This window comes from Salmo salar, chromosome 05, assembly GCF_965601325.2.
Source record: "Salmo salar chromosome 05, fSalSal1, whole genome shotgun sequence".
Taxonomy (NCBI): Eukaryota; Metazoa; Chordata; class Actinopteri; order Salmoniformes; family Salmonidae; genus Salmo; species Salmo salar.
Genome location: NC_138295.1, coordinates 49,908,234 through 49,929,583, shown reverse-complemented (window position 1 = coordinate 49,929,583; position 21,350 = coordinate 49,908,234). Strand labels below are relative to the sequence as shown.

General features: G+C 47.7%; 1 protein-coding gene across 1 annotated transcript in view; it reads right to left on the bottom strand.

Annotated features, from left to right (window-relative positions):
* Positions 1-446: 446 nt before the first annotated feature.
* LOC106605029 (kelch-like protein 32) overlaps positions 447-21,350 on the bottom strand; it is a 44,122-nt gene continuing 23,218 nt past the window's right edge. Inside the window, exons 4-11 of the mRNA XM_014200255.3 lie at positions 18,648-18,755; positions 17,023-17,121; positions 13,675-13,890; positions 11,058-11,784; positions 10,835-10,893; positions 2,303-2,495; positions 1,875-1,969; positions 447-1,691 (exon numbers count right to left, since the gene is read on the bottom strand). Coding sequence (XP_014055730.2) covers positions 1,530-1,691; positions 1,875-1,969; positions 2,303-2,495; positions 10,835-10,893; positions 11,058-11,784; positions 13,675-13,890; positions 17,023-17,121; positions 18,648-18,755 — 1,659 coding nt within the window. The 3' untranslated portion in view covers positions 447-1,529. The remainder of the gene's footprint in view (positions 1,692-1,874; positions 1,970-2,302; positions 2,496-10,834; positions 10,894-11,057; positions 11,785-13,674; positions 13,891-17,022; positions 17,122-18,647; positions 18,756-21,350) is intronic.

The following is a 21,350-nucleotide window of genomic DNA, read 5'->3' as shown; positions in this document are numbered from 1 at the left end:
TGCCAGGATACAGCCCTTAGCCGTGGTATATTGGCCATATACCACAAACCCCCGAGGTGCCGTATCGCTATTATAAACTGCTTTCCAACTAATTAGAGCAATGCAAATACATGTTTTGTCATACCCGTGGTATAGGGTCTGATATACCACGGCTGTCAGTCAAACAGCACTCAGGGCTCGAACCACCCAGTTTATAATAATAGTTAGTGCGTGGAAAAGCATATTGCATAAGGGAAGTACCAAAACACCTCGATATAGGGGATGTGTGTGCAAGCAGATGAGAAAATGTGCTAAGGATAGAATAAATGATATAGTAAATCCTGCAAAAGGGAGAATGTAAACCAGGGAAAAAGCGCCCTGTGCAAAAACAACCCTTCCAAAAGTAAAAAAATAAATAAATGCTCCCCTATTTCAGACTAACACAATACAGCGGATGAACGACTTGCTCGATTCAACTTATCACGAGCTTTATTGATACAGTACCTCTTTATTGTGTTTTTAAAGTCCTCTTTCTCTCACTGCTGGAGGCGTTACGGCGTTATTTCTTTGTCGAAGTAAAACAGGACATTTTGAAAATGGCATAAGACAGTGGCAACACATAGCTTAGGTTCTCCTACACACAGTATGTTGAGTATATGCACTGTATGACACGTGGTCAGACATTCACTGAACTGTTAAACAGTCTTAAATCCTGAGCTTGAATAGAAAAACATACGCTCAAGAAAGAGTAAGACGGGACCACAGTTTACACATGACAGGTTTCAATTGAAATGACCTTGGGTGAGTCCATTGGCTTCGTATTGGGTAGATGGGTTATGGTAAGTAGTAAGTACAGCTAGTTAGATTGCCAATAGCCCTATAGTGCATTAGTAAAGGAGGGAGCCATTTCACTCCGTAAAGAGCTCTGCTCCCCTTGAGTGCTCCAGCATTGCGATCTACGGTTCTGCATCCGTTTAACTAGAACAGCCCCTTTATTCAACCAGTCATCTGAGCAGGATTGGGGTCAATTCAGGATATATTACTCCAATCAATATCTATTATGCTCAATGCTTTTCAATGACCAAAATTGTCATCAGAATTTCTGTTTACTTCCTGAATTGACTGAATTGAAATGGAATTGACCCAAACCCTGCTGATCAGTCCATCATCACATGGTAGTTGGATAGGAATAGGGAACCTCCTCAAAGTCCTCTTGAGGACCCTCCTTTTTTCAATCAGGGCCATGTTTTTTTCAGTTCATGGGTGTTGTCAAGTCCTCAGGATGGGCAGTGACGGCTGCACTTGAAGTGGTTAGGTTGGGATCCTGAAACTGGGGAAGACGTGGGTAATCTTATCTGGGCGGCAATAGTGTGTGTGTGTGTGTGTGTGTGTTTGTGTGTGTGTATGCATTTTAGAGGAAGAGTGGGGCTGTTGTAAAGGAGCAGACCTTTGGTTGTATTATTTTGTGTTACATAATTGTATGTATGTCCATATGAGTTGTTTGCATGATGTATCTACGTAGACATTTTGCTGTAGTCTCTATTAGTGTGTTAGACAGCACCTATCCTGTGATGGGGCACTTGTAGAGTGTGTAGGTTGGGGCAGGTGAAGTATGGAGCAGGGAGGAAACACGTTGCTATTCCATTGGAGGCGAACGGTAGAGTTGGTCCATAGAACACTTCCTCCTTCCCCTCCGTGCTCACATCCAACACCTGGACAACAGGAAGTGAAATAAACATGTCATGCACATGGAATAATAGAACATTTGTATAAGATAACATTTGCTATGAATACCCGCTTTCCCCATAATGCATTATAACCTTATAAACTATGCGCAACATAGTTTAATAAAACATACACTTTTCAGGTTACTTAAACCTGTCAAGGTCACTCACCTGAATACACGCTAGGGGCTCATTGGTCCAAATAGAATATCCACCGACAACATAGATACGGTCATCATGGACTGCCACGCCAGATTCGTTCTGACCTGCAGAGGATAGAGAGGAGAGAGCGAAAACAATGATTCGCTGTGCCAAAGAGAGGCCAGATGACTCAATGTCATCTGAGACACAGGGTGCGTTGGGAAAGATCCCGAAAATAAGTCCCTCCATCTCCTCTCATGACTTCACCTTACTTGACAACTTCACAGGCAATCAAGGTCGGGAGGGGTGGAGAGTCACGGGAAAAAGGAGAACAGTGATCTTATCTAGTATGTGTGTGCGTGCGTGCGTGTACACATGTGCGCGTATGTATGTCTGCCTGCCTGTGTGTGCACGTGCATGCGTATGCATGAGCATGTGTGTATGCGCAACCCACCCACCCGTGAGTAGGCTGAAGGTGCAGCGGGTCCACTGGTCCATGTCTATGTCATAGGAGTCGATGTGGCGGACCAGGATGCGGTCGTTGTTGTAGTCCAGGTCATTTCCTCCCAGCACATACAGCTGCCTTCTCACCACGGCCATGACATGGTACACTCGCCTCTGTAGCATGGGACTGCGGGCCAGCCACTGGTTCTGTCAGAGAGAGAAAGGGTGAAAGAGAGAGGGGGGGAGTGAAAGAGACAGAGAGGGGCGAGAGGAGGGGGGGTGGAAGAGAGAGGGGTGAGGGCAACGAGTGAGAGAACGAGAAGGTGAGGAAAAAGGATGGTGAGAAGATGTTGAATAGATGGATTAATATTTTAGCGTATCCCTGCTTGGGTAATTGATGTATGTTCAGTGCTGGATAAATAATGTGACACCAGGGCTATGATTTTTCCTAATGATTTGGCCCCCCTTCCTGATAATATACTTCACTCTCTCCATTTTACACAGATGTATCCGACTATGCACATTTGACTAAGTGTGTCTATGGTTGTTTTGTATGTGTGTGTGTGGGGGGTGTGGGGGGGCGGACGTGACCATGTTTGTGTGCGTGAGCGCGCGTGTGTGTATGTGTGTGTGTGTGTGTGTGTGTGGTGTGTGTGTGTGTGGGGGGGGGGGGGGGGGTGTGCGTGCCTATGTCTGTATAAGCTGACGGGTGGCCATCTGTTGAGGGTAGTGTGGGTGGGGGGGTTGGTGTTCCTGGCAGGTGAATGTAGCTCCACGGTGAATACAAATGAGACTTTCTCTGTCTCCTGCTCTCTCTCTGTCTCCTGCTCTCTCTCTCTGCCTCCTGCTCTCTAAATTCAATTCTATTCTATTCAAGGGGCTTTATTGGCATGGGAAACATATGTTAACATTGCCAAAGCAAGTGAAGTAGATAATATACAAAAGTGAAATAAACAATAAAAATGAACAGTAAACATTACACTCACAGAAGTTCCAAAAGAATAAAGACATTTCAAATGTCATATGTATATATACAGTGTTGTAACGATGTGCAAATGGTTAAAGTACAAAAGGGAAAATAAATAAACATAAATATGGGTTGTATTTACAATGGTTTTTGTTCTACACTGGTTTCCCTTTTCTTGTGGCAACAGGTCACAAATCGTGCTGCTGTGATTGCACACTGGTATTTCACCCAGTAGATATGGGAGTTTATCAAAATTGGGTTTGTTTTCGAATTCTTTGTGGATCTGTGTAATCTCAAGGAAATATGTATCTCTAATATGGTCATACATTTGGCAGGAGGTTAGGAAGTGCAGCTCAGTTTCCATCTCATTTTGTGGGAAGTGTGCACATAGCCTGTCTTCTCTTGAGAGCCAGGTCTGCCTACGGCGGCCTTTCTCAAAAGCAAGGCTATGCTTACTGAGTCAGTACATTTGGGTCAGTCACAGTGGTCAGGTATTCTGCCACTGTGTACTCTCTATTTAGGGCCAAACAGCATTCTAGTTTGCTCAGTTTTTTTGTTAATTATTGTCAATGATTCAAGTAATTCTCTTTTTATATTCTGATGATTTGGTAGGGTCTAATTGTGTTGCTGTCCTGGGGCTCTGTGGGGTCTGTTTGTGTTTGTAAACAGAGCCCCAGTACCAGCTTGCTTAGAGGACTCTTCTCCAGGTTCATCTTTCTGTAGGTTATGGCTTTGTTATGGAAGGTTTGGGAATTGCTTCCTTTTAGGTGGTTGTAGAATTTAGCTGCTTTTTCCTGGATTTTGATAATAAGCGGGTATCTGCCTAATTTGGTGTTTGTCTCATTTTGTGAATTCTTGGTTGGTGAACAGACCCTAGAGCTCACAAACATAAAGGGCAATGGGTTCTATAACTGATTCAAGTATTTTTAGTCAGATCCTAATTGGTATGTCAAATTTTATGTTCCTTTTGATGGCCTAGAAGGCCCTTCTTGCTTTGTCTCTCAGATTGTTCACAGCTTTGTGGAAGTTACCTGTGGCGCTGATGTTTAGGCCAAGGTATGTATAGTTTTTTGGGTGCTCTAGGGCAACGGTGTCTAGATGGAATTTGTATTTGTGGTCCTGGCGACTGGACCTTTTTTGGAACACCATTATTTTTGGTCTTACTGAAATATACTGTCAGGGCCCAGGTCTGACAGAATCTGTGCAGAAGATCTAGGTGCTGCTGTAGGCCCTCCTTGTTTGGGGACAGAAGCACCAGATCATCAGCAAACTGTAGACATTTGACTTCAGATTCTAGTAGGATGCTGCAGACTGTTCTAGTGTCCTCGCCAATTTGTTGATATATATGTTGAAGAGGGTGGGGCTTAAGCTGCATCCCTGTCTCATCCCACGGCCCTGTGGGAAGAAATTTGTGTTTTTTGCCAATTTTAACCTCACACTTGTTGTTTGTGTACATGGATTTTATACTGTTGTATGTTTTTCCCCCAACACCACTTTCCATCAATTTGTATAGCAGACCCTCGTGCCAAATTTAAATCAACAAAAGCATTAGAAGACTTTGCCTTTGTTTTGGTTTGTTTGTTTGTCAATTAGGGTGTGCAGGGTGAATACATGATCTGTCGTACGATAATTTGATAAAAAGCCAATTTGACATTAGCTCAGTACATTGTTTTTACTGAGAAAATGTACGAGTCTGCTGTTAATGATAATGCAGAGGATTTTCCCAAGGTTGCTGTTGACGCATATCCTACAGTAATTATTGGGGTCAAATTTGTCTCCTACTTTTGTGGATTGGGGTGATCAGTCCTTGGTTCCAAATATTGTGGAATATGCCAGAGCTGAGGATGATGATAAAGAGTTTAAGTTTAGCCAATTGGAATTTGTTGTCTGTATATTTGATCATTTCATTGAGGATACCATCAACCCCACAGGACTTTTGGGGTTGGAGGGTTTTTATTTTGTCTTGTAGTTCATTCAAGATAATTGGATAATCCAGAGGGTTCTGGTAGTCTTTAATAGTTGATTCTAAGATTTGTATTTGTTCTTGTATATGTTTTTGTTCTTTGTTATAGAGCCAAAAAGATTGGAGAAGTGGTTTACCCATACATCTCAATTTTGGACAGATAACAACACAAATAATTATCTGTTTAGTGTTTTCTAATTTCTAAGAAGTGGTTAGAGTCTATGGATTCTTCAATTACATTGAGCTGATTTCTGATGTGTTGTTCCTTTTTCCATAGTGTATTTCTGCATTGTTTTAGTGATTCACCATATTGAAGGAGTAGACTCAGGTTTTCTATGTTTTTGGTTGGACAGGTTTCTCAATTTCTTAGGTTTCTGCATTCTTAATCAAACCATTTGTCATTGTTGTTCATTTTCTTCCGTTTTGTGTTTGACATTTTTAGATTTGATATGGAAGCTGAGTGGTCAAATATACTATTTAGATTTTCTACTGCCAACTTTACACCTTCACTATTACAGTGGAACGTTTCATCCAGGAAGTTGTCTAAAATGTATTGCATTTGTTGTTGCCGAATTGTATTTTGGTAGGTTTCCACACATCATTCCTTCCCATCTATAGCATTTCTTAATATTACTCAGTTCCTCTGGCTTTGATGCCTCATGATTGAGTATTACTCTGTTCAAGTAGACTGATTTTTCTGTGATCTGATAGGGGTGTCAGTGTGCTGACTGAACGCTCTGAAAGACTCTGGGTTGAGGTCAGTGATAAAGTAGTCTACAGTACTACTGCCAAGCGATAGAGAGTGCGCCAGAGACAGAGACTCCTATGGTAAGTACACCTATAGCTCATCTCTTGGCAGTAGTACTGTAGACTACTTTAATCACTGACCTCAACCCAGAGTTTCTCAGAGCATTCAGTCAACTCTCTGTCTCTCTCGCTCGCTCTCTCTCTCTCTGGCGCTCGCTCTCTCTCTCTCCCTCTCTCTCGCTCTCTCTCTCTATGGCGCTTGCTCTGTCTTTCTGGTGCTCGCTCTCTCTCTCTCTGGCGCTCGCCCTCTCTCTCTCTGGGGCTCACACTCTCTCTCTCTGGCGCTCACACTCTCTGTTTCTGGTGCTCACACTCACTCTGTCTCTGGTGCTCGCACTCCCTCTGTCTCTGGCGCACTCTCTCTGGCGCTCTCTCTCTGTCACTCTGTCTTTGGGGCTCTCTGTCTCTTTCGCATGCTCTCTGTCTCTGGCGCTCGCTCTCTGTCTCTGGCGCTCGCTCTCTGTCTCTGTCTCTGGCGCTCGCGCTCTCTCTCTCTCTCTGGCGCTCGCTCTCTCTCTCTCTCTAGCGCTCTCTCTCTCTCTCTCTCTCTCTGGCGCTCGCTCTCTCTCTCTCTCTCTCTGGCGCTCGCGCTCTCTCTCTCTCTCTCTGGCGCTCGCGCTCTCTCTCTCGCTCGCTCTCTCTCTCTCTCTCGCTCGCTCTCTCTCTCTCTGGCGCTCACTCTCTCTCTCTCTGGCGTTCACTTTCTCTCTACGGCGCTCGCTCTCTCTCTCTCTGGCGCTCGCTCTCTCTCTCTCTGGCGCTCGCTCTCTCTCTCTCTCTAGCGCTCTCTCTCTCTCTCTCTCTCTGGCGCTCGCTCTCTCTCTCTCTCTCTCTGGCGCTCGCGCTCTCTCTCTCTCTCTGGCGCTCGCGCTCTCTCTCTCGCTCGCTCTCTCTCTCTCTCTCTCTCGCTCGCTCTCTCTCTCTCTCTGGCGCTCACTCTCTCTCTCTCTGGCGTTCACTTTCTCTCTACGGCGCTCGCTCTCTCTCTCTCTGGCGCTCGCTCTCTCTCTCTCTGGCGCTCTCTCTCTCTCTGGCGCTCGCTCTCTCTCTGGCGCGTGCTCTCTCTCTCTGGCGCTCACTCTCTCTCTCTCTGGCGTTCACTTTCTCTCTACGGCGCTCGCTCTCTCTCTCTCTGGCGCTCTCTCTCTCTCTCTGGCGCTCGCTCTCTCTCTGGCGCGTGCTCTCTCTCTCTCTGGCGCGTGCTCTCTCTCTCTCTGGCGCGTGCTCTCTCTCTCTCTGGCGCGTGCTCTCTCTCTCTCTGGCGCGTGCTCTCTCTCTCTCTGGCGCGTGGTCTCTCTCTCTCTGGCGCTCGCTCTCTCTCTCTCTGGCGCTCGCTCTCTCTCTCTCTGGCGCTCGCTCTCTCTCTTTGGCGCTCGCTCTCTCTCTTTGGCGCTCGCTCTCTCTCTTTGGCGCTCGCTCTCCCTCTCTCTCTCTCTCTGGCGCTCACTTTCTCTCTCTCTCTGGCGCTCACTCTCTCTCTCTCTGTCTGTCTCGCTCTCACGCGCACGCACACTCTTTCTCTGTCTCGCTCGCGCGTGCACGCTCACTCTCGTGCACGCTCTCTGTCTGTCTCACTCACGCGTGCGCTCTCTCTCTGTCTGTCTCTCTCTCTCTCTCTCTCTCTGTCTGTCTCCCTCTCGCGCGTCCTCTCTCTGTCTGTCTGTCTGTCTCTCGCGCGCGCACTCTCTATCTCTGTCTGTCTCGCTCTCACGCGCGCTCTCTCTCTCTGTCTGTCTCTCTCTCTCTCTGGCGCTCGCTCTCTCTCTCTCTCTCTCTGGCGCTCGCTGTCTCTCTCTCTCTGGCGCTCGCTGTCTCTCTCTCTCTGGCTCTCGCTCGCTCGCTCTCTCTGGCTCTCGCTCTGGCGCGCGCTCTCTCTCTCGCTCTCTCACGCGCTCTCTCTCTCTCTCTGGCGCGCTCTCTCTCTCTCTCGCTCTCTCTGTCTCTCACGCGCCCTCTCTCTCTCTCTGTCTCTGGCGCGCGCTCTCTCTCTCTCTCTCTGTCTCGCACGCGCTCTTTCTCTCGCACGCGCTCTCTCTCTCTCTCGCTCTCTCTGTCTCTCACGCGCCCTCTCTCTCTCTCTGTCTCTGGCGCGCGCTCTCTCTCTCTCTCTGTCTCGCACCCGCTCTCTCTTTCTCTCTGTCTCGCGCAGAAGCTCTCTCTCTCTGTCTCCCTCTTGCGCGCGCTCTCTCTGTCTGTCTCTCGCTCTCTCACGCGCTCTCTCTCTGTCTGTCTCTCACTCTCTCACACGCTCTCTCTCTGTCTGTCTCACTCGCTCTCACGCACACTCTCTCTCTGTCTCGCTCTTGTGCACACTCTCTGTCTCACACGCACTCTCTCTCTGTCTCGCACGCACTCTCTCTCTGTCTCGCACGCACGCTCTCTCTGTCTCGCACGCGCTCTCTCTGTCTCGCACGCGCTCTCTCTGTCCGCCGCGCTCCCGCCACACGCGCTCTCTCTGTCTCGCACGCGCTCTCTCTGTCTCGCACGCGCTCTCTCTGTCTCGCACACGCTCTCTCTGTCTCGCACACGCTCTCTCTGTCTCGCACCCGCTCTCTCTGTCTCGCACCCGCTCTCTCTGTCTCGCACCCGCTCTCTCTGTCTCGCACCCGCTCTCTCTGTCTCGCACGTGCTCTCTCTCTCTGTCTCGCGCAGACGCTCTCTCTCTCTGTCTCGCGCAGACGCTCTCTCTCTCTGTCTCGCGCAGACGCTCTCTCTCTCTCTCTCTCTGTCTCCCTCTTGCGCGCGCTCTCTCTGTCTGTCTCTCGCTCTCGCACGCGCTCTCTGTCTGTCTCGCTCGCTCTTGCGCACACTCTCTCTGTCTCGCTCTCCCGCGCTCTCTCTCTCTCTGTCTCGCGCTCGCTCTCTCTGGCGCGCGCTCGCTCTCTCTGGCGCGCGCTCGCTCTCTCTGGCGCGCGCTCGCTCTCTCTGGCGCGCGCTCGCTCTCTCATGGGCTCTCTCTGTCTCTCATGCGCTCTCTCTGTCTCTCATGCGCTCTCTCTGTCTCTCATGCGCTCTCTCTCTCTCTCTGTTTCTCACGTGCTCTCTCTCTCCCTCTCGCACGAGCGCGCTCTCTCTCTCTCTCTCTCTCTCTCTCTCTCTCTCTCTCTCTCTCTCTCTCTCTGTGTCTGTCTCTCTCGCGCGCTCTCTCTCTCTCTGTCTGTCTCTCTGGCGCTCGCTCTCTCTCTCTCTCTCTGGCGCTCGCTCTCTCTGGCGTGCGCTCTCTCTCGCTCTCTCTGTCGCTCACGCTCTCTCACTCTCTCTGTCACTCACGCGCTCGCACGCTCTCTCTGACTCGCACGTGCTCTCTCTCTCGCTCTGTCTCGCACACGCTCTCTCTGTCTCTCACGCGCTCTCTCTCTCTCTGTCTCTCACGCTCTCTCTCTCTGTCTCTCACGCTCTCTCTCTCTGTCTCTCACGCTCTCTCTCTCTGTCTCTCACGCTCTCTCTCTCTCTGTCTCTCACGCTCTCTCTCTCTCTGTCTCTCACGCTCTCTCTCTCTGTCTCTCACGCTCTCTCTCTCTGTCTCTCACGCTCTCTCTCTCTGTCTCTCACGCTCTCTCTCTCTGTCTCTCACGCTCTCTCTCTCTCTGTCTCTCACGCTCTCTCTCTCTCTGTCTCTCACGCTCTCTCTCTCTGTCTCTCACGCTCTCTCTCTCTGTCTCTCACGCGTTCTCTCTCTGTCTCTCACGCGTTCTCTCTCTGTCTCTCACGCGTTCTCTCTCACGCGTTCTCTCTCTGTCTCTCTCACGCGTTCTCTCTCTGTGTCTCTCACGCTCTCTGTGTCTCTCACGCTCTCTCTCCGTGTCTCTTACGCTCTCTCTCTCTGTGTCTCTCACGCTCTCTCTCTCTGTGTCTCTCACGCTCTCTCTCTCTCTGTGTCTCTCACGCTCTCTCTCTCTGTGTCTCTCACGCTCTCTCTCTCTGTCTCTCTCGGTGCGCTCTCTGTCTCTGTCTCTCTCGGTGCGCTCTCTGTCTCTCTCTCACTCGCTCTGTCTCGCACGCTCTGTCTCTCGCACGCTCTGTCTCTCACGCGCGCTCTCTCTCTCTCTCACTGTCTCGCACGCGCTCTCTCTCTGTCTCACACGCGCTCTCTCTCACTCTCTGTCTCGCACGCGCCCCCACCCGCCGCACGCGCTCTCTCTCACTCTCTGTCCGCCGCGCCCCCACCCGCCGCCGCGCTCTCTCTCACTCTCTGTCCCGCACGCGCTCTCTCTCACGCTCTGTCTCGCACGCGCTCTCTCTCACTCTCTGTCTCGCACGCGCTCTCTCACTCTCTGTCTCTCACGCGCTCTCTGTCTCTCACGCGCGCTCTCTGTCTCTCACGCGCGCTCTCTCTCTTCGTCTCTCACGCGCTCTCCCTCTCTCACTCGCTCTCTCTCGCTGTGTCTCCCACGTGCTCTCTCTCTTCGTCTCTCTCGCACTCTCTCTCTCCGTCTCTCTCGCGCTCTCACTGTCTGTCTCTCTCGCACTCTCTCTCTCTGTCTCTCACCCGCTCTCTCTCTGTCTCTCACTTGCTCGCTCTCTCTGTCTGTCTGTCTCGCACTCTCTCTCTCTCTGTCTCTCACACGCTCTCACTCTCTCTGTCTCTCTCTCTGGCGCTCGCTCTCTCTGTCTCTCATGTGCTCTCTCTCTCTGTCTGTCTCTCTCACTCTCTCTGTCTCGCGCTCTCTCTCGCGCACACATCCTCCTATTGCAGTAAACAAGCGTATTACTCAGCTATCACATAAACAGAAACTGTTCTGAAACCATGGTTTTCATTGTTTTGATGGCTTTTCTGTTATTTCTCTGTACTAACAGTTGTTCAGTTACCTGTTCTGGGTCGTACACCATCAGTCTATTCTGGTACTGAGCTGTGTTTGTGACTCCACCTGTAACAGACAAGAGTATTACACACAGGTGGCGTGCATGTGTGTGTGTGTGTGTGTGTGTGTGTGTGTGTGTGTGTGTGTGTGTGTGTGTGTGTGTGTGTGTGTGTGTGTGTGTGTGTATGTGTGTGTGTTATGCTCTATTCTCCATCTGGGTGTGTGTGTACCTGAGACCCAGAGCAGGTCGTCAGCCACACTGCCTGCGTGGCAGGACAGCGAGCGGTCAAAGGACTGGACGAAAGTCCACTTGTTCCTCTTCGGACAGTAGCGTTCCACGGTGGGCAGCACCTGTCTCAGCTCGTTCCTCCCCCCCACCGCGTACAGGTACTGGCCCAGAGCCCCCAGGACAAAGTGTTCCCTGCATGCCTTCATGGAGGCTATCTCCGTCCAGCGGTTCCCCCGGGGGTCGTACCGACAGGCTGTCCTCACCGCACACGTCCTCCCCGTGGAATGCTCCACCTCACCACCCGCCACAAACAGGAAGTGGCCCATGACGGCCACGCAGTGGTGGCTGCGCCCAGCGGGCATTGGCGCCAGCTCGCTCCAATTGGAGCATCCGGCCACGCGCACGTTCTCCTGGGCGGCTGGGTTGAAGTAGCGCAGCTCCCGCACGCGGCTAACCTCGCGCTTGCGCCCGCCGGCGATGTAGAGGGTGAGAGACTGGAAGCGGGGCTTGGTGTGGGCGGTCTGGCGGAGGGGTTGGGCGAAGGTGGCACGGTGGTACTCTAGAGCCTCGTCCACTAGGGCGGCGGCGTTGGCACTGGACTGGACCAGCGGGTGGCACTGTGCCACGTGGTGCAGGGCGGCCACGTCCATAAGGCCATAACGAACGTGCTGTATCAGGTCCTCTGTGTACTGGTACCGACAGTCATGCTCTAACCAGCACACCACCAGCTAAAGAGGAGAGGGGGAAGAGGAAGACAGAGGGAAGCGATTCATACTTATTAGTATTCCAAATGCCTACAGAGCAGTGTTGCAAGATCAAGACGAGTGTGTTACCGTATACAAACACACTTATACAAACGAATACACACTTATACAAACGCACACACACACACAATAGTGTGTTGTGTGCAAGCATCATAAATATCCACCGGTACATTCCTTTGTTGAGGACCGGTAGAGGAGAGAAGCAGAGAGGGGATTTAATTGAACAGTGAGCGCAATCGGAGGCTGTTTAGCTGCGGCAGTGGCGCGTGAATGTGGGCGAGATGGCTGAAGATCACTGATACCATTATCGGGGAAACAAAGTGGCTTTTAACACAATCAGTACAGAGACAGGGAACTTATTACAGCAAAGCAAGATTACTGAGCTGGAGCGGTTCACTGTCAGCACCTCCTCCTGACTCGCAGGCACACTGGATACACACAGAAATCCTATTCAAACATTAAACTGGCTCGTATATGTGTTCAAACCATATTCTGTACAAACAGCAGAGCAAAAACACACATTTACATAGACACAGACATATTCACACATCAATTATATATGTTGTCCTGCTACTGTCAATGCCACTCCTTTTTGTCATTCTTCCTTAAATACATCCTAAAATTATGCCAACACAACAGTATTTACACCCCCTTGCCCCCTTCCACTCTCTGCTTTGTCCTCTTCTCGGTTTTGCTATCTACACCCCTCTCCTCCTCTCTCTCTCTCTCTTTCCCGCTCTCTCCCTCCTCCCACCTCTGAAGTGGCGGAGGGGTGTGTGCGCTCCGGGAAGGCTGACTGAAGGTCACGCTGGATCAGAGAACTTCCTCGGGGCAGAGAATAAATCAACTTCCCGTCTCTCCCCTCCTCCCCAAAGAGAGAGACAGAAAGAGAGAGGGAGAGAGCAGCCAGAGAAAGGCAAACACGTAAAGAAGGGGGGAAAAAACAAAGACCCAAGAAAATGTGATTTCCAGAGCGTGAGACTCGGAGAGAAGTCGGTGTGACTATGATTGACGGGCAAACTATATCGGCTGTGTATTGGCGCCCGCACGTTTTTTCGGGCGGATGCCCAAATTAACCTTCTCGGCAGAGTGAAGGAGGCCCAAAGCAGCCTAATCAGGGTCTGATTATGGCGGCATCGCCTGGCTAAAGGGTCAGGGTAATTTTGCCATCAGAGGCCTGATTGTTTTCAATCAGACGGGCGGCCGGAGTGACAGCTGGGGGATTGGGGCGCTGATGAAGCCGCGGTGGGCCTAATCAGAGAGGGGAGAGAAGGGAGAGGGGGGCCTGATTGGTGCAAATGAACAGTCAAAATGCATAGCCCCCCCCCCCCCTCCACACTTCACCCATCCCTCATACATATATACACTCACACACACACACACACACACACACACACACACACACACACACACACACACACACACACACACACCACACACACACACACACACACACACACACACATACACAGACATACACAGACATACACCTTCCTTTCCTATTCACTCCTATACATAAATATAAAGAGAGCATTTTGGTGCAGGCAAGGAAAATTGACCAGTTGTTGTTTTATGACACACTGTGTGTTGTAGTATATCAAAGTCTGTGTGGGTCTGGCTGTATGGAAGATCTGCATTTTATGGTGTGCATATAGTGTGTGTGTGTGCGCATACGTGCATATGTGCATGTGCCTGTATATGTGCATGCATTTACAAACATGTGTGCGTTCCTTCCATTGTGTGTGTGTGTGTGTGTGTGTGTGTGTGTGTGTGTGTGTGTGTGTGTGTGTGTGTGTGTGTGTGTGTGTGTGTGTGTGTATGTGTGTGAGGCTGTGAGGAGCCAGTGCGTTGTACCTGCCAGATCTCCTCCTCGTTGAGGGAGGTGAGGCGGTCGCTCATCAGCACCTCCCTGAGGAGGCGGTAGGGGAGCAGCAGCACCTCCTCCTGGCGGCTCTGCTGCAGCTCACACAGGTGTTCTACCAGGAAGCTGACAACAGCCTCCTCCAGAGCAGGGAGGTGGAACAGATCAGACACACGGTACAGGTCCAGGTAGTTAACACTGTTCAGCTCCTGTTGTGGACACATGGGCATAGGGTAAAGACTCATGAGGTAAATACATTTACATTGGAGTTATTTAGTAGCAGAGTTTCTCAACGCCACGACGTGTACCATCTCAGTGGAGTTGAGCAGCGGCGGCTGCGGGCGGACCGGGCCTCCCGACTACATCGAGTCACTGTCAGTCGACACTAAAAATATACAGTTGAAGTCGGAAGTTTACATTTAGGTTGGAGTTATTAAAACTCGTTTTTCAACCACTCCACAAATTTCTTGTTAATTATAGTTTTGGCAAGTCGGTTCGGACATCTACTTTGTGCATGACACAAGTAATTTTTCCAACAATTGTTTACAGATTATTTCACTTATAATTCACTGTATCACAATTCCAGTGGGTCAGAAGTTTACATACACTAAGTTGACTGTGCCTTTAAACAGCTTGGAAAATTACAGAAAATGATGTCATGGCTTTAGAAGCTTCTGATAGGCTAATTGACATAATTTGAGTTAATTGGAGGTGTACCTGTGGATGTATTTCAAGGTCTACCTTTAAACTCAGTGCATCTTTGCTTGACATCATGGGAAAAATCTAAAGAAATCAGCCAAAACCTCAGAAAACAAATTGTAGACCTCCACAAGTCTGGTTCATCCTTGGGAGAAATTTCCAAATGCCTGAAGCAACCATGGTCATCTGTACAAACAATAGTGCGCAAGTATAAACACCATGGGACCACGCAGCCATCATACCGCTCAGGAAGGAGACGTGTTCTGTCTCCTTCAGATGAACATACTTTGGTGCGAAAACTGCAAATCAATCCCAGAACAACAGCAAAGGACCTTGTGAAGATGCTGGAGGAAACAGGTAGAAAAGTATCTATATCCACAGTCAAACAAGTCCTATATCGACATAACCTGAAAGGCCGCTCAGCAAGGAAGAAGCCACTGCTCCAAAACCGGCATAAAAAGCCAGACTACGGTTTGCAACTGCACATGGGGACAAAGATCGTACTTTTTGGAGAAATGTCCTCTGGTCTGATGAAACAAAAATAGAACGGTTTTCCGTAATGACCATCATTATGTTTGGAGGAAAAAGGGGGAGGCTTGCAAGCCAAAGAACACCATCCCAACTGTGAAGCATGGGGGTGGAAGCATCATGTTGTGGGGGTGCTTTTCTGCAGGAGGTACTGGTGCACTTCACAAAATAGATGGCATCATGAGGACAGAAAATTATGTGGATATATTGAAGCAACATCTCAAGATATCAGTCAGGAAGTTAAAGCTTGGTCGCAAATGGGTCTTTCAAATGGACAATGACCCCAGGCATACTTCCAAAATTGTGGAAAAATGACTTAAAGACAACAAAGTCAAGGTATTGGAGTGGCCATCACAATGCCCTGACCTCAATCTCATAGAATATTTGTGGGCAGAACTGAAAAAGCGTGTGCAAGCAAGGAGGCCTACAAACCTGACTCAGTTACACGAGCTCTGTCAGGAGGAATGGGCCAAAATTCACCCAACTTAAAGTGGAAGCTTTTGGAAGGCTACCCGTAACGTTTGACCCAAGTTAAACAATTTAAAGGCAATGCTACCAAATACTAATTGAGTGTATGTAAACTTCTGATCCACTGGGAATGTGATGAAAGAAATAAAAGCTGAAATAAATCATTCTCTCTACTATTATTCTGACATTTCACATTCTTAAAATAAAGTGGTGTTCCAAACTGACCTAAGACAGGGCATTTTTACTTGGATTAAATGAAGAGGAATTGTGAAAAACTGCGTTTAAATGTATTTGGTTAAAGTGTATGTAAACTTCCGACTTCAACTGTACATGTCGTGGAGATGAGAAACCCAGCTAGTCATTTAGCAGACGCTCTTATTCATCTTAGGATAGCTAGGCGAGACAACAACATATCACAGCCGTGGGACTGTGATCTTCCCACAATTAAGTAGCAGGAAAAGACAAGTGTAGGTTTTTATTTATTTATACATGTTTTGGGGGGTGCCGTGGGATTTATTTAAGATACTGTTTGAGGAGGAAGTGTTTCAAAACATTTCAGAAGATAGGCAGGTACTCCGCTGTCCTGACGTTAGGTGGAAGTCTGTTCCACCGTTGGGGTGCCAGGACAGAGCAGAGCTTTGAGCAGGACCTGACCTCCTGTAGGGATGGGAGGGCCAAGAGACCAGAGGTGGCAGAACGGAGTGCTCGGTTGGGGTGTAGGGTTTGAGTTAATACATCCAGTAACACACACAGACATACCGTTAAATATCCCTCACATGCACGCACGCCCGCCCGCACACACACACACACACACACACACACACACACACACACACACACACACACACACACACACACACGGTTCCACATTTTCCTTGGGGTGTTTTTGAACTGCAGTTTATATATCACTGAATCTATTGAGATGAGACCACATTGTCATTCAAGTAGATCACAGAGTATGAGAGAGGGAACAGGAGAGGAGGCAAGAGAATAGAAAACGGAGATCGCGAGTGGAATAAGACTGCCATCTGCTGGCAGTAAGCAGAGCCATGTACAACCTACTGCATGGCTCTGTGAGTATTCAGCTCAAACAAAAACTAAACACACAGGAATAACCTGTTCAATATCGCCTTTCATACAGACAAAACACTTGTGAATCTATATTTTATGCTAACCTGGGCCTTTTCTCTGCATCTTCAGCTGTGCTCTAACTGCTATCTAATTGTATAATACGATGTTTACAGTGAGCATGTCTGTAGGGACAGTGCAGTGAAATCAATGGTGTGCAACAGTGTCCATTTCTCTCTCCACCAGCAGATGGTGTATAAGAGCACTGTTTACCATAACGTGATGTAACGGTTTGCCCATTGTCATGCTAATGTATCTTTCTGGTGGTGACAGGGGGGTTTAATGTGTGGTTTTGTGTGGTTAGGAGGTACCTTGAACAGAGTAGACCCTCCATATACACAATAAATTGCAGTGTGTGTGTGTGTGTGATACACATGTGTTTATTTGACTGTACTACTGTATATGACTGTTTGTGTGAGTACGTAATATATGTGTGTGTGTGTGTGTGTGTGTGTGTGTGTGTGTGTGTGTGTGTGTGTGTGTGTGTGTGTGTGTAGATGTCTGTCTTGACTCCTCACCTGGACGAGGTAGTGTGAGCAGAGACTGAGCAGCTCCAGCAGCTGAAGGTGACTTCCTGCCGACAGAACATCCTGAATCACCCCTGGCTCCAGTATTATCTGAGGAGAGGACCTGAGTAAGACCACTTCCTGTCCACCTCACACACTGCTCACCTCCCCAGACAGACAGGTTCCGTCCCAAATTGCATCATATTCCCTATATAGTGCCCATAGGGTTCTGGTCAAAAGTAGTGCACTATGTATTTGAATAGGGTGCCATTCTGGACGCACTCAATGACAGAAGCACTCAGGACCAGTGGTCACTTTATATACTGCTGCTGATTCATGTGTGTGGGTGTGTGACTGTGGTCTCAGGCCAGGCGTGTTTTTTTGTGCAATAGCATTTAAACTAATGTGCTTTCACTCATGTGTCACTGAAAGCCTTTGAGAGGCATTATTTACGCTATCTGTTATTCAATAGACTACATGTGTTGGTCCCACTTTATATTCAGTGTCTATAAAACATGAATTTAAAAAGGGCCATTACGTTGCAGTTTGCGTGTTATTAGACATCGTTATTCACACACAGTTATTCTTCTTACAACTGTGATACCTATCCCATTGAAATGTAATTGCCATGTAAATACATGATTTTATCAACATCAAATAAAAAGTCAGACTAATATTTTGAATGTGCGTGCGTGCGTCCTCTCAGTGTAGACTATATAGCAACAGCATGTCTGCTAACCTTTATGGCCCCTGACATGTGGCTGGTGGATTTCAGCTGTGTGGTTGTTTACTGAAATAAGCATATTGCTCACGTCTCATCATCTCATCTCAGAAAGAAACGGACTGGCAGCCGGCTGCTGACCTACATCGACACAACTCCCCCTGCTCATTTCCACTGTGGAAATGCAATTAGGAATAATTACGAGCTAGCCAGCCTCTCACTGCTGGGCCACAGGGCATAGGTCTCCTGATTCCTCACCGCAGAGAGAGCGAGAGAGAGAGGGAGAGAAAGATGGGGGAAGAGAGATAGGCGAGAGAGAGCGAGCGGGAGGAGAGAGAGAGAGAGGGGGGGTGAGGAGAGAGAGAGAGGGGGGGGGGGGGGGAATCACTGGCATACTGTTGGGTCAGGCTAGGTTAGATATCACATCCATGCATAGGTTGTAGCAGGTGTACTCAACCCCTACTTAAGAAGGTCCAGTCACACAAATGTACTAGATGGCAAAGGTCCGGATGGATATTGTCATTTATCAGCATAACAAACCGCCACATCGTGACTCATATGACCCCAAGCTGCTCACACCCCTCTTCTAGGCAGAGAGAAAACGTCTGCATTTTAAAGCAAATCTCCTGCAATTCTACACATTTTGTCATGTTTTATGTGCGTTCGTATGATACCTGAGTGACTCAACAAAATTAATGGGGGCCCCCTCGGGGACAAGTATCCAGACTGCAATCTGCCTGTTGAGTATGGCTGGGCTATAACTTTAATCAGCTAACGAAAAGCTGAAAACTGTCACTCTTAGTTAGTGTTAGCCTGGATATTTGTGAGATAAGTTTGTGTGTACAATTCAGTACCTGTGTGTGACTTGAGGACATGTGGTGGCTAGCTGTAGATGAAGGTGCTACTGTAGACTCACCTGTCCTGTGTAGGCGAAGTCTAGTGCATGTTTCAGTCCCACACTTGTCACTCCCTGAAGAGTCACCTCATCTGCCTCACTCTCCACCATGCACAGACTGAACATGGCCTGAGAACACACACACAGAGACAGAGAGAGAGACAGAGAGACACAGAGAGAGAGAGACAGAGACAGAGAGTGAGAGAGGAGACATAGGCACAGCAAACCTGATCTAGTCACACCACTCATCACTACAACCTCAGAGCAGAGGATACTCCTGGCCTTTTTTTCATTAGGACTGGTCTTTTTTGGGTGTTGTTCTAGTGTTGTTCTAGGTACATTGTGTTTCCATAGCTAACACAGTCTCTACTCTATAAAGGATTGGGACAACCACTTTTAATTCATTCAGAGTAATTGTGAACAATAAATGGGTCAGATCTTCTTGCCTTGTCTCTCAGATCGTTTACAGCTTTGTGGAAGTTACCTGTGGCGCTGATGTTTAGGCTGGGGTATGTATAGTTTTTTGTGTGCTCTAGGGCAATGGTGTCTAGATGGAATTTGTATTCGTGGTCCTGGGAACTGGACCTTTTTTGGAAGACCGTTATTATTTTTGTCTTACTGAGATTTGTCGTCAGGGCCCAGGTCTGACAGAATCTGTGCAAAAGATCTAGGTGCTGCTGTAGGCCCTCCTTGTTTGGGGACAGAAGCACCAGATCATCAGCAAACAGTAGACATTTGACTTCAGATTGTAGTAGGGTGAGGCCGGGTGGTGCAGACTGTTCTAGTGCCCTCACCAATTCGTTGATATATATGTTGAAGAGGGTAGGGCTTAAGCTGCATCCCTGTCTCATCTCCCGGCCCTGTGGAAAGAAATGTGTGTTTTTTGCCAATTTTAACCTCACACCTGCTGTTTGTGTACATGGATTTTATAATGTCATATGTTTTTCCCCCAACACCACTTTCCATCAATTTGTATAGCAGGCCCTCGTGACATATTGAGTCAAAAGCTTTTTTGAAATCAACAAAGCATGAGAAGACTTTGCCATTGTTTTGGTTTATTTGTTTGTCAATTAGGGTGTGCAGGGTGAATACGTGGTCTGTCCTACGGTAACTTGGTAAAAAGCCCATTTGAAATTTTCTCAGTACATTGTTTTGCATAAGAAATGAACGAGTCTGTTGTTAATGATAATGCAGAGGATTTTCCCAAGGTTGACGCATATCCTACGGAAGTTATCGGGGTCATATTTGTCTCCACTTTTGTGGATTGGGGTGATCAGTCCTTGGTTCCAAATATTGGGGAAGATGCCAGAGCTAAGGATGATGTTAGAGAGTTTAAATATAGCCAATTGGAATTTGTGGTCTGTATGTTTTATCATTTCATAAAGGATACCATCAACACCACAGGCCTTTTTGGGTTGGAGGGTTTGTATTTTGTCCTGAAGTTCATTCAAGATAATTGGATAATCCAGTGGGTTCTGGTAGTCTTTAATAGTTGATTCTAAGATGTGTATTTGTTCATGTATATGCTTTTGCTGTTTGTTCTTTGTTATAGAGCCAAAAAGATTGGAGAAGTGGTTTATCCATATATCGCCATTTTGGATATATAACTCTTTGTGTTGTTGTTTGTTTAGAGTTCTACAATTTTCCCAGAGGTGGTTAGATTTGATAGATTCTTCAATTACATTGAGCTGATTTCTGACGTGCTGTTCCTTCTTTTTCTGTAGTGTATTTCTGTATTGTTTTAGTGATTCACCATAGGGAAGGCATAGGCTGAGGTTTTCTGGGTCTCTATGTTTTGGTTGGATAGGTTTCTCAATTTCTTTTTAGGTTTTTGCATTCTTCATCAAACCATTTGTCATTGTTGTTAATTTTCTTAGGTTGTCTGCTTGACATTTTTAGATTTGATATGGAAGCTGAAAGGTCAAATATACTGTTTAGATTTTCTACTGCCAAGTTTACACCTTCACTATTACAGTAAAACAGTTTGTCTAGGAAATTGTCTAGAAGGGATTGAATTTGTTGTTGCCTAACTTTCCTTCCATCTATAGCATTTCTTAATATTATTCAGTTCATTTGGCTTTGATGCCTCATGATTGAGCAAAGCTCTGTTCAAGTAGAGTGTGATTTTGATATGATCTGATTGCGGTGTCAGTAGACTGACTGTGAAGGCGCTAAGAGACTCTGGGTTGAGGTCAGTGATAAAGTAGTCTACAGTACTACTGCCAAGAGATGAGCTATATGTGTACCTACCATAGGAGTCCCCTCGAAGCCTACCATTAACTATGTACATACCCAGCGTCCAACAAAGCTGCAGGAGTTATGACCCGTTTATGTTGGTTATGTTATCGTAGTTGTGTCTAGGGGGGAATATGGGGGAGGGAATGCTGTCACCTCCAGGTAGGTGTTTGTCCCCCTGTGTGTTGAGGGTGTAAGGTTCTTGTCCAGTTCTGGCATTTAGGTCACCACAGACTAGTTCATGTCCCTGGGCCTGAAAATGTTTTATCTCCCCCTCTAGGATGAGAAGCTGTCATCGTTAAAGTATGGGGATTCATTTGGGCGATATAAACTCAGCAAAAAGAGAAAAGTCCCTTTTTCAGGACCCTGTCTTTCAAAGATAATTCGTAAAAATCCAAACAACTTCACAGATCTTCATTGTAAAGGGTTTAAACACTGTTTCCCATGTTTATGCAATGAACCATAAACAATTAATGAGCATGCACCTGT